General features: G+C 42.9%; 1 protein-coding gene across 3 annotated transcripts; it reads right to left on the reverse strand.

Moving 5' to 3' along the window:
• Window positions 1-1,749: 1,749 nt before the first annotated feature.
• On the reverse strand, window positions 1,750-11,467 carry LOC138139490 (putative leucine-rich repeat-containing protein DDB_G0290503). 3 transcript variants are annotated; one of them, XM_069059782.1, is made up of 15 exons: window positions 11,189-11,467; window positions 10,428-11,123; window positions 10,040-10,375; window positions 9,801-9,988; window positions 9,251-9,737; window positions 9,056-9,172; window positions 8,056-8,977; window positions 7,841-8,007; window positions 6,379-6,546; window positions 5,628-5,999; window positions 5,291-5,569; window positions 2,967-5,234; window positions 2,497-2,912; window positions 2,070-2,444; window positions 1,750-2,018 (listed from the first exon to the last, which is right to left on the reverse strand). In XM_069059782.1, the coding sequence occupies exons 1-15, from the start codon at window positions 11,219-11,221 to the stop codon at window positions 1,919-1,921; spliced, it is 6,924 nt and encodes a 2,307-aa protein (XP_068915883.1). In that variant the 5' UTR covers window positions 11,222-11,467; the 3' UTR covers window positions 1,750-1,918. The 3 variants fall into 3 exon arrangements, with proteins under 3 accessions (XP_068915883.1, XP_068915884.1, XP_068915885.1); XM_069059783.1 differs by lacking the exon at window positions 9,056-9,172; XM_069059784.1 differs by lacking the exon at window positions 6,379-6,546.
• Window positions 11,468-11,497: the final 30 nt, after the last annotated feature.

The following is an 11,497-nucleotide window of genomic DNA, read 5'->3' on the forward strand; positions in this document are numbered from 1 at the left end:
TGTGTTTTGATAAGCACCCAAATCAGCTTGTATTTTGATTTAAAAAAAAAGGAAAAGTTTTTAGGTAATCCATTTTTATGAAACACTTTTTGCCACTAAGAGCAAATAAATAGCTAACTAACGATGAGATTTAATTCTTTTTTTATTCGACACTGTCAGAATTTGAGAAATTTCTCCTGTGTGAGCGGATTTTGATAAATGTCACAATTTGTCAAAACGAAACGTCAAGCTTTAAGGGGCTCGTCGAACAAAAAAATGTTGTATTCAACTCGTTCTTGTGTAAATTGGGCCTTTTTTGGCACTCGTGGGCCTTTAAAACGCTCGTTTCACTCACGCTTTAAACTGGCCCACTCATGCCAAAAAAAGCCCAATTTACACACGAACTCGTTAAATAAACTACTATTATTTTTCTTTGTCATCAAAAATCGGTAAACAAATTTTTAAAAATTATTTTCACGTTAAAAACAACTTGTGAATTTCATAAATTTTAATCAATCAGTGGAATGAGTGTGATAAGACGTCTTATTAAACGAGCGTAATATATACAACGTGTCTCAGAAATAAGTACATTAATTTTAACCGGTGACAGATCTCGTCAAGAACAACAAAATTGTTATGTACCATTTTTTCGAAATCTAATTTTCTTTTCAGTATTTTACCCACCCATAAATTAACGAGCTGTCTATTGTCTAATTATATCACCAATGACGGTGACCGTGAAATAATAGTTTTTGTAAAATCAGCACAAAACATTGCGTTTTTAGAATAAATTTTTTTCCCCCTGCGACCGAGGTAGAGGATTACATTTTTAGTTAGTTTTATCCAACTCCACGAGGTAGGTGTTTGCGTGTTGATTCTGTGATTTGTGCTAAAATTTTGTGAAAATACTGCGTTTATTTTCGAATAGTGAATACATAGATATTGTGTTTGCGTATGGTGAAGTGTGCGGGAGTTCTCCTCGAGCCCAGAAAATTTCCGTGCGACTTCTTGTGTACATTGTAATTGATACAATTGAAATTTTAAGAGAACGGGTGGAAAATGCTGCCACAACAATTCGCAATAACAGAGGTATGTTTGAAAGAATGGAAGAATCATTTCGCCGAGGCCTTCATTATTGTATTAACAATAACGGTGGTCACTTTAAATAATCATTAGTGATTACTCTAATTACTTCATGAGAATTTTTACCGATTAATACACTAATTTTAGGACACTTTGTCATTATCTTAGTGGGCGATTCATTAGCGTCAGTTTAAAATATTTATTATCAAAATTGTTTTCATTTAATATCTACTATGTGATTCTCTTTTTTCTCTTCCACCTTATCATTATAGGTCACAGTACGTGGCGCAGCAGTTAGCCGCCGCTTGCATAAGTTACCAAAAAACAAGTGAAAGTTTTCTTGCATTTGTTTTTTCTTCTTCGCTTATCAGCATCGGTGACGCAAATAATAAGCGAGTAACGAAATTTGTGCGAAATCTTTCAATAATTTTAATTGGATAACTTCAAGGTTTAAGAAAAAAAATATATTGAAATACAGGGTTTGTATTAACGAGTCTATTACCAGTTAAAATGAATGTACTTATTTCTGAGACACGTTGTATATTCATCGAGAACATTTTGACCGAAGACACTTAAAATCTGCGATGATTAGTTTAGGAACAGGGAGCATGACAAAAAGTTACACTGTCGTGTGTTTTGGGTTCATAAGAAAATGGAAAGGCTCGTAATATCCGGGTGAAAAATAACTATCCTTAAAATCGTTTAATGGTGCATAAAAACAAATTATTACAAAATTTTCCTAACCTAAGTTTGGACTTAACCTAAGATAATTTTCTCACTTAATTCCTGAATAGGCAAGGCACGCGATTGTCATTCAGATAAGACAATGACTAGAATTCGGTGACGAAAACACAACCTACGAATGGAAGGAATCCAGACCTAATCTCTCCTGTATCTGATTGAACCTCTCTATATACTTAGACAACATGGCCGGGCTCGTTAGCGTGTCCGACAACCTAAAACCAACCCTGAATCCTCCATCTTCACCGACAAACCCCACCGCTTACCTGCTCTGATTGGCCGACTGCGGCACCGTTTCCTGTTTCTTCTGATAACCGGACGCCTCCAGCTGTTTCGATACTGACTTCTTCGCTTCGACCACCTTCTCCTGACCACTCTTCGACTGTTGACGTTTCATCGCTGACGTTTCCTTAGACGGCGGCGACGTTCCGAACCAAGGCATGTCGGTTTTGGGTTGAGTTAAGGCACTTTTCGTCTCTTTGTTCACATTCGAGGTGAAATTCTGACTAGAAACCGGTTGACCCACTTGGAATTGTACCGTCGGGTTGGCGGTTCTCTGATGGATGATACGCTTGCCTGAATGCCATCGTCTCACCAGATACTTCATCCGACAGATCGACACCACGACCAGCGCCACATTCCTGAAACCAGCACTCTTACCCCAATCCGTGGGCGAAAAGTGTTTTCACTCACTTGAATCGCATCCGTCGCCTCCTCCGTTTCGAATCTTTGGTGTTCACGTCCAAGTGGTAAGTGGTGTCGTTTTGGTACGTCTCCAGGAGCGAGATGAGGTAGCGCTTTTGCCAGGCTAAGGCTTTGCGGTAGCTCTCCGACCTCAGGTACTTGGCGAACAAGTAATTGGCTCTGGTGACGGGATCGCCGAACGGTAACTCGATTTTGTGTTCTTCCAAAACTAATATTCGCTCTTCCAATACCGCCCTTTCTTGTGTCAGCCTCGATATCAAATCCATCATTTGGGAGTTGTCTTTCACCGCGGCGTTCAGCTCCCGGATTTTCTCCATGAGCTGCTCCGGCACCGGATCCGACGGTTTGGATGGTTGCTGCTCTACCCGACTCAACAATTTCTTATTGTCCTTCTCGGCTTGCCACTGAAATCACATCGGTACAAATAACGCACAACACCCCTCTTAAAATTTACTCACCAATAACGCCTGGGTCCTCACCAGTTCTTTATCTTTCCTACTCACTACATCTTCCAACGAGGCGATCTCGCTACTCCTCGCGGCCAAATCCGCACTCGTGCTGTCTCGCAACTTCTTGAGTTCCCTCTTCAACTGATCATTTTCTTCTTCCAATCGACTCATCATTTTGGACAATCCCCTGTACTCGTGCTGCATATCGGGCAACGACTCAGCCTTCGTACTCAACGTACTTATCTTATATTTCATCGACTTCAACTGTCCTTCAAGTTCGTTCCTCTCCGCCTTCAGAATCCTGTCGAACTCGACCTCCTTGCGCAGAGAACCGTCCAGTTTCTTCCGCAATTCTGCGATCAACGCGGCATCTTCGTACTGTATCGTGTCCAGTTCCTTCTTCAAACTCTCGTACTTCGCTTCCAAACTCTCGAACTTCTTCTCGACCGTCTCTTTGGCTTTGGCCAGTTGTTTGTTAATCGACTTTTGCTTCTTGAGCGCCAACCGATACGCCTCCACGTCGCCATTTTCCAGCGAACCGTCACTGACCGCATTGATCAGTGTCGTGTCCAAATACGCCGAATAATCCAGTTCTCTTTGCACCTGTCCTGCGATGTCTTCGATTGATTTTTTGTCAACCCCCAAAAGTTGCGCTTTCAAAGCGTGCAGTTCTTCGTAGAGATCCGAGTTTCTCTTTTGTTCCTCGCGCAAACGCCGTCCCAGATCCACCACGTTTCCACTCTCTTGTAATTTGCTCTGGATGGTTTCCAAGTTGACGTGGAGACTTCTACTGTCGGCACTCATCTGGTCGATGACCTTCTCTTTTTCACCCACCAGGTGCTGGAAATGCACCACTTGTTTTCTCGCATCGTCGACTTCTTTCCTCAACTGAGCTATGTCTTCATCCTTGTCCTGGACCGTCTGCTCGGTCGATTCTCGGAACGTCTTTAACATTGTCGCGTCATCTTGAAGCTTCTTCAGTTCTTGATACTGTACTTTCAACGCATCTTCGTGACTTTTCAATTCGCTGTCTTTCATCTTCAGCGAAGATCTCAGCTCGGCCAACAATTTTTGCGCCGCTTTCAAATCCTCGTCTTTCTCAAAAATACTCCTCCTTTCTTCTTCGAGTTCTCGACGGCACTCCTCCAACTCATCTTCTTTCTCGCTGAGTGCGCACCGTTGCGCCGCCAACTCCAACCGAAGATCCTTCACTCTTTCCTCACTCTTCTTTTGTTGATCTTCAAACGCTCCACTAACTTTTTCCAACTCCAACTGGAGACCCTTCATTTTTTCCTCACTCTTCTTTTGCTCATCCTCAAACGTTCCCGTCGCTTTCCTCAGACTACTCTCGGTCTCTTCGAGCGCACTTTGGAGTTGTCCCACTTTTGTTTCCAGGTCTTCAAGACATTTGAGCCGACTCTCATAATCCCGAATGATTCTATCCTTTTCGTCGATTATTTTCTCAAGTTCGATTCTGTTAATGTCTGCGACTTCGTCCTCGAACCGGACGTGTTTCTCGGTGGAGTTCGCCTTTTGGTGAGGAATTTGCAAAGAATAGAACAAATTTGGAGGCCCGACTTTTTCGATTGTCGACAACTCCGACTCGTTATCTAGGAAGACTGTTTTGTCACCGGTCTTTGTTCGAACAATCGGAGAAACCAGCGAACCATCGCTCACATTCACAGCTCTCCTTCCCTTCTCCAAAATCTCCAAATCGACCAGATCACAAAACGAAACTCCCGAAAGTCTCAGTTTGTTCAAGGACTCGATCTCCTTCTTATCTAAATTGAGACACGCGAACAATTCCAGTTGCTTCTCCGTCTCCGACAGTTTCTCTTTGAGCATCTCGATGTCGCTATTTTTATCCGAGATTATATTCTCGACTAGATTTGGCAAGATTTGAGCTTCTTTGTCCATCTTGGACTTCAACTTGAGATTCTCCGAGCGCAGATGTTCCAATTGTTCCTGCATCTGGACAATCATTTCGTCTTCTTTGTTCGCGGACAGTTCCTTTTCGCGATCTTCCAATCGTCGTTTGGTCTCCTCGATGTTTGTCTTCAACTGAGCTATCATCTTGTCACGTTTACTTATCGTTTCCTCCAAAGAGGCGATGCTTTTCTTCAAGTCATAGTTTTGCACCTCCAACGACGTGTTCGTCTGCTTTTCGATGTGCTCAGCGCGGATTCTCTGCTCGTCTAGGCGAATTTGTAGGTTCGAAATCAAAACCAAATGGTCGGAAATCTGTTTTTTCAAAATGTCCCGTTCATTTTGGGACTCCTGCAAATAACACCAGCACTAGAAAACTTACCACCTACGAAATAACCTCTACTAACCTCCAGATCACTCCTCAAGGCCAAAATCTGCATTTCCAGATCTCTGATTCTCTTAACCGCCGCATCTTCGGCTCTCGAGTGTCGCAACAGTTTGTCTTTCAGGCGTGCCAACTGCTGCAGAGGCACTTCGCACTCGTCGTAAACTGACCGTTCTTGGTGTACGACGTCTCTAATTGACATATCTTCACTGGGGGAGCTGCAACTCGTGGTGGACACTGCCGAATGCAGCCCCTCCAAGTCTTTTGTTCTCTTGTCGAGCGTGGTCTCGAAATCGCACAACTAAAAACCGAACAATTGATCACAAATCCCCCCCCACGACAACCCTATTTTCCATTACGTGATTTTTTATTTGCTGGATTGCACCCTCGCCTCCCGCTATTTCGTTGTTGAGCCTCAACATTTGCACCTCGGTCTCCAAGTTGCCGACGTACTGCCGGAAATGTTCGATGTCCGAAACGTCTGGCGGTCGATTGGCCTCGTCGCTGACTTGATGCTTCACGATCACCTCCAGCTCGTTGACGATGTTGCGCAACTCCTCCTCGCTCGTCGTCTTGGTCTTGACCTGGTCCTCGAGGTCGCGGATGATGTCGCGCAATTCGAATATCTTGTCGACGGCTTCCTTGCGCTCGTTCTCCGCCTCCTTGCACCGCCTCTCGGCGACGTCCGTCAACTTGGACATGTCGCGCAGCTGCTGTTCCAGATGCTCGACCTGGAACGGTAAAAATTGCGGCGATTATTTTCGGTGAGCGCGAAAACTCGACGCGTACATTTCAAACAATCACGGAGTTGTTGCCAAACATCGAAATGGACGTAAAGACGGGAATAACTCGCGACGAAAATAAACACGCTCGTCTACCTTTCTCGGTTTTATTCGTCTACTGCAACGGGAAACGCTTCCTGTTATTATAAATAGGCGCCGTTCCTACCAACCAAAAATTATTTTCGGGGGGAACAATCAGGGAACAAATCGTCTACGGGGGGGTGTTCAAGCAGGAGGTGATAATATTACCCAGCGCCCAGGAGCAGCAGGACATGCTCGATGTTAGTGCGTTCTAATGGTGCAAAGCTAAGGGGAGTAGATGACAAACCTCGCTAGTTATACGTTCGCAGCTGGCCTTATCCTTTTCCCTGTCCCTCAAATGTTCTTTTAACGTACTGATCTCCTTCTGAGCTTCATCGCGCTCTTGTTCTCGTTCGGCGGCTTGGTCCTCCAAAAATTGACAAGTTACTTTGTATTTCTTGTCGGCGGCCTCGATCTGAGCAAAACACCCCAATTACTAGCATCGCAGCCAACTCCATCGTCAAAATTACGAAGACACATTCTTACCAGGTTCCACATCTTCGATGCTCGTGACTGGTGAAATAATGACAGAAAGAGAAAAGAGGTGCAAATATGCCCCGTCGTAAACGTTCAAAACAAACCCATTAGAGGGGTAGGTACTCCCTTATCGCTTGTTTACTATTTCGTGGGGTAAACAGGGACATTTTGGCTTATTAGAGCTTTAAATTTAGTACGCAATGCTGATTAAATGATGAACGTTAAGCCCTCAAGAACTTTCAAAGCGGTGATTTCGATGACTAATAACAATAAGTTTACGTGAATCTTCTTGTTCCAATAAACTAAGCAAATCCCAAACTTTAACAAACATTGAAAATCTCGACATTTGTTGTCCTTTTCCGTTATATTTCCTATTCTTACTTTTACGTCTATTTTTAAACATTTATAAACCACAAATCTGAGTAAACAATGATATTAGCACTGCTGAAAAATGTTTTACGTGCAAATGAATGAATAACCCCACAGATACGTATGTAGTTTGGTATATTAATGAAAAAATATTATTTTCATCGAAAAAAAAAAACAGACATGAGCGCCCCGTTTTTGTGAAGTAACTGAAGAACAATCTGACGCATCAGTGTTCTTGTTATTCTACTAGATCTATAATTAACAGTAGCTAACGATCTTTAAAAATGTGTAATCAAAACGTACTCGTCACTTTGTACACAGTAAACCCGTTAACGCTTACGAACGTTCTAAATTGGAGTTTTAACTTTTTCACATTTACTTGACACAAAAAAATTGTTCATTAGGTGGTAATTCATTAATAATCACATAATAAGGATAGTCAAATTATCATTTTCATTTACGTAACTTCAAGTGGCAAATAAATAACAACTCGTATTTTTATTTCCTCACCAATTTTGGTTGTAATAAGTGAGGTTATGTCAACTCCACGATTTTTTCTAACGCTGCCACATAATAAATACAGATGCAACAGCATCAAAAAACACAAGTCTACAAGTTTCAGTTACGGTTTTAATTTAACATAGTCACATTTTACTTTTAAACTCATCGGGACTAAATGTGAGGTTATGTACCCGACTACTCCACAATTTTTTCTAACGTTGCCGCATAATAAATACAGATGCAACAGCATCAAAAAACACAAGTTTCAGTTACGATTTCGATTTAGGATCGTCACGTTTCCTTCATTTAAACTCACCGTGACTAAATGTGAGGTTATGTACACTTGACTTGACTTGACTAACCTGTTGTCTGAGATCGTCACGATCCCTTCGAGCCTCTTCCACGATTTTATCGCCCACCCTCGCCAAATCCTCGACCAGGTGCATGACATTCGGATCCAATCTCCCCGGATTCTCACCCAAATTCCTCACTTTTTCTTGCAGCACGGCCAAAGAAGCCACCGCTTCGGCTGAAACATCTGAATTAACCCAGTCTACTTGTTTTCCAAGCCACTTACCTAAACCTCTGACACTCCTCTCTCCGTCCTCGCCGTAACCTTCTGACACGATCTCTTTGTGACCATTTTCGATCAGCTCGGCGATCTTTTCTTTGGATTTGAAGAGATCACTTTCCAGGATCTTCTGTCGCTCGAGTAACTGTTCCAGTTGGTTTTCGAGAGCCTCGCGGTCGGTCTCGAGCGACTGGACTATGCTCTTGGCCTCGCTCAATTGCTCCACCAGTTCGTTCTTTATCTGCGTCTCGCTTATCAACTTTCGCGTCAAGGAGGTCATTTCTTTTTCGAGCGAGGCGTTTTTCGACCGCGGGACGTCGATTTTTTCGTCGTTTTTGTTGAGGTTGCTTGTCAGAGCCAGGATCGCGTTTGCGTCGGATTTTAGTTTCTGCAGGCACGACCCCAACTCGCTTTTCAAATCGATCGAATCCAAATCGTTCTCGGGAGAATTGTCGATTAGATTGATCAGGTCGCTGAAATTGGGCGTGATGTGGACTCTCTTGACGCTGCCGAGACTGTCGCGAGGAGATGTCACCTCCGATTCGTTCTCGATTTGGATGCAGTTCTTGGTGATGAGCTCCTCGACCAAAGTGTTGTTGAGCTCATCCTCGCACTGGGTGAAGTATTTGATCAACTCCCCCAACAGATTCCTCAAAGACAACGTCTGCTTCTTGAGTACGTCCCGCTCTTTCAGCAACTCCAACTCGCCTTTGCTCAGACTGTCGGCGTCTCTGAGGCTGCGCCGGCGCGCCCTCTCCAACGCTCCGTTCAAGGTCTTCACGTGCTCCTCTTTCAAACGCGCGATTTCCTCGAGGTGCTGCTCGTTCAGACGAACCACCTCCTGTTGGTACTTGTCGGCGAAGCGAGCCTTCAGCTGGAGCAACTCCTCCGGCCAGTCGTCGTCGATGGTGTCGCTCGCGACGAGGCGCTGCAATCGCAAATGTCAGAACGGTGCGACACGATTGGTCGACACAAAACCACGCCCACTACACAGTTAGACAATTACCTGGATTTGACTTTCGAGTGCAGCGATGATGTCGATTTTAGCTAGAGTGACTTGTTCTTGCAAACGACGCTCATAGCTCTGCACCACCTCGTCAATTTCGAACTCACCAGAGTTCGCCTTTAGTCATGCAGGTGGTTAAACACATTTATTAGTACACGAGGACAACGACACACGTTTTTCATACAGAAAACTTACGACTTCCTGCTGAGCTGTGGTGACCACTCTGCCGCGCAGTTGGCTGTTCAAGTCGTCGATCTCCTCCACGTATCGCTTCTCCAAGCTCCTCAGCTTGTTCTCGTGCTCCACGTTCATGATGTCGACGCGGTTGTCGAAGTCCTCCCTCAAGATCTCCAGCTCGGCGTGGTACTTGTTCTGGAGTTCGTTCTTAATCGTCGATAGATCGTACTTGATCAAGTTTCGGAAATCGAACTTGCCGATTTCGGCCTTCAGTTGTTCGAATTCGTTGTCGCTGAGTTCGTTCAGATTAAAATTTTGCATCAAGCTGATCATCTGACTTAAGCTTTGATGCAACTTCGTGATGTCCTTCTTAGTGTAATCCACTTTGTTGTCGCCTCCAGGTCCCGGCTGATTAAAAACAAAATCCGACGATAACTCGCCATCAGAACAAGAACTTGAACCGGACATTTTCCGACTCTGTTGACTAAAAACTTCTTCCGAATAACTGAAAAAAAAAAAAAAAAATTCAGTCACAACACTCAAAAATCATACTCAGTTGTTTTTATACTTTTTCTCCAAGTCGGCGCACTTCTTCTCAAAATAAGTCCTCAACTCCTCCATCTCTTTTGAGTGCTTCACATCCAATTCCTCTTTCAATTGTAAAACTTCGCTAGAACTGGGCTTAGAATTTGTCAATAAATCTTTCAAACGCGCCATTTCCGCCTCATATTCCACCTTATCAGCCTCATAAATGCTCTGAAAAACAAACACCGTAAAAAAACATTTTTTTTTATGGATGACAATGACCTTCAAATTGCCGATTTCACTTTCCAATCTCCTTGTTTCTTCCGCTATGTAATTACTGAACGCCATCTTCACCTCGCCAAAAACCCCAGCCTGAGGAGAACTCAACATTTCTTCGAATTTTGAGCAAGACTCGTCAAAATCGAAATTCGTTTTTTGTAAGCAGTTGTGTTCCTTGAGCAAATTCGACGTTTTCTCCAGCTGCTCCTGTAGCTGCACGATTTCGTTCTTAAAGTGTTGCTTCATCTCTTCGCGATTCAAAATAGACTGTTGCAAAGAACCTGTGAGTTTCTCGATCTGTTCATCTTTGTGAACAATCGCGTTGTGATACTCAACCAACTAAAAACGTCATTTTAACAAAAAAAACCAAAAAAATCAAGTTGAGTCTCACTTTATTATGGCACTCTTCTTGAAACTGTTTGTATTCAGTGGTGCTAGTTCCCAGACTGTTACTAGAAGTGTTACTGATCAGTTCTCGAAAGGAATCGAGTTCTGACGTGAGCGCCGCGATTGTACTGTCCTTGATCGCGATCAGTTCTTCAAAATCTCGCACCCGCTTGCAAACCTCGCCATAACTATTAAAACTGTCATTTTTCAAACTGCCCAAGTTAAAATTTGCGCTTTTTTCACAATTGTAACTGTTCAAAAGCTTGTCACTTAAATCCACATTGGCAAAAATATCCAGACTCTCTTCCTTGGATTCTGAATCAGAATTGAACTGTTCATTGCTGAGTATTTCTTCCAGTATACTCCTAGCATTGTTCCTACCTTCCATGTTTGTACTAATAAATCTCTCTAACCCATTCAAACTAATAATACTGTTACTGTTAAAACTAGAATTGAGGGAGGGCGGTTTAGGCTCTTGCGATATCCTCTCCTCCTCTGAGGGTAGATTTTGCAACAATAACGCGAAGTTTTCTGGCAAATTTGTCACTTCGATCTCTTGCAACGATCTGTCATTTTCTATACTTGAGAGGTGCTCTGATATTGTACTTGTCTCATCTTTAGGCGCTTCCGACAGAGGCGGCGTTAATGACAACGTTAAACTGCTACTGTTACTGTTGGATTCTTCATTGGGGGCTGGGACCTGATGGAAAATCTATATTTAGCATTCCTTACATTCTTTGATGTGCTATATTTAAAAACACTTGCCGGGTTAGTTACACTTGAATTAGGAACCTCCATTATGACAATAAATTAAACTAACACTAAATTAAAAAGTAAATATGGTCACGGTAAATTATCACAACAAACGTCAGATTTTGACATTTTCGATTTTGTTTTGCACGGTCACTTGACAACTCACTATGAACACGTAAACAAGAACGGAAATGGTATGTACAAATATTATAAAATGCAAACACGATACAAAATTTAAAAGATTATCCTTAAACACCTAATAATTTGAATTATTACAAAAAACAGGACACAGTTTTCAAATATTGTTACGGTTAAAAAAAT

The sequence above is a fragment of the Tenebrio molitor genome, chromosome 9, assembly GCF_963966145.1.
Source record: "Tenebrio molitor chromosome 9, icTenMoli1.1, whole genome shotgun sequence".
Lineage (NCBI taxonomy): Eukaryota > Metazoa > Arthropoda > Insecta > Coleoptera > Tenebrionidae > Tenebrio > Tenebrio molitor.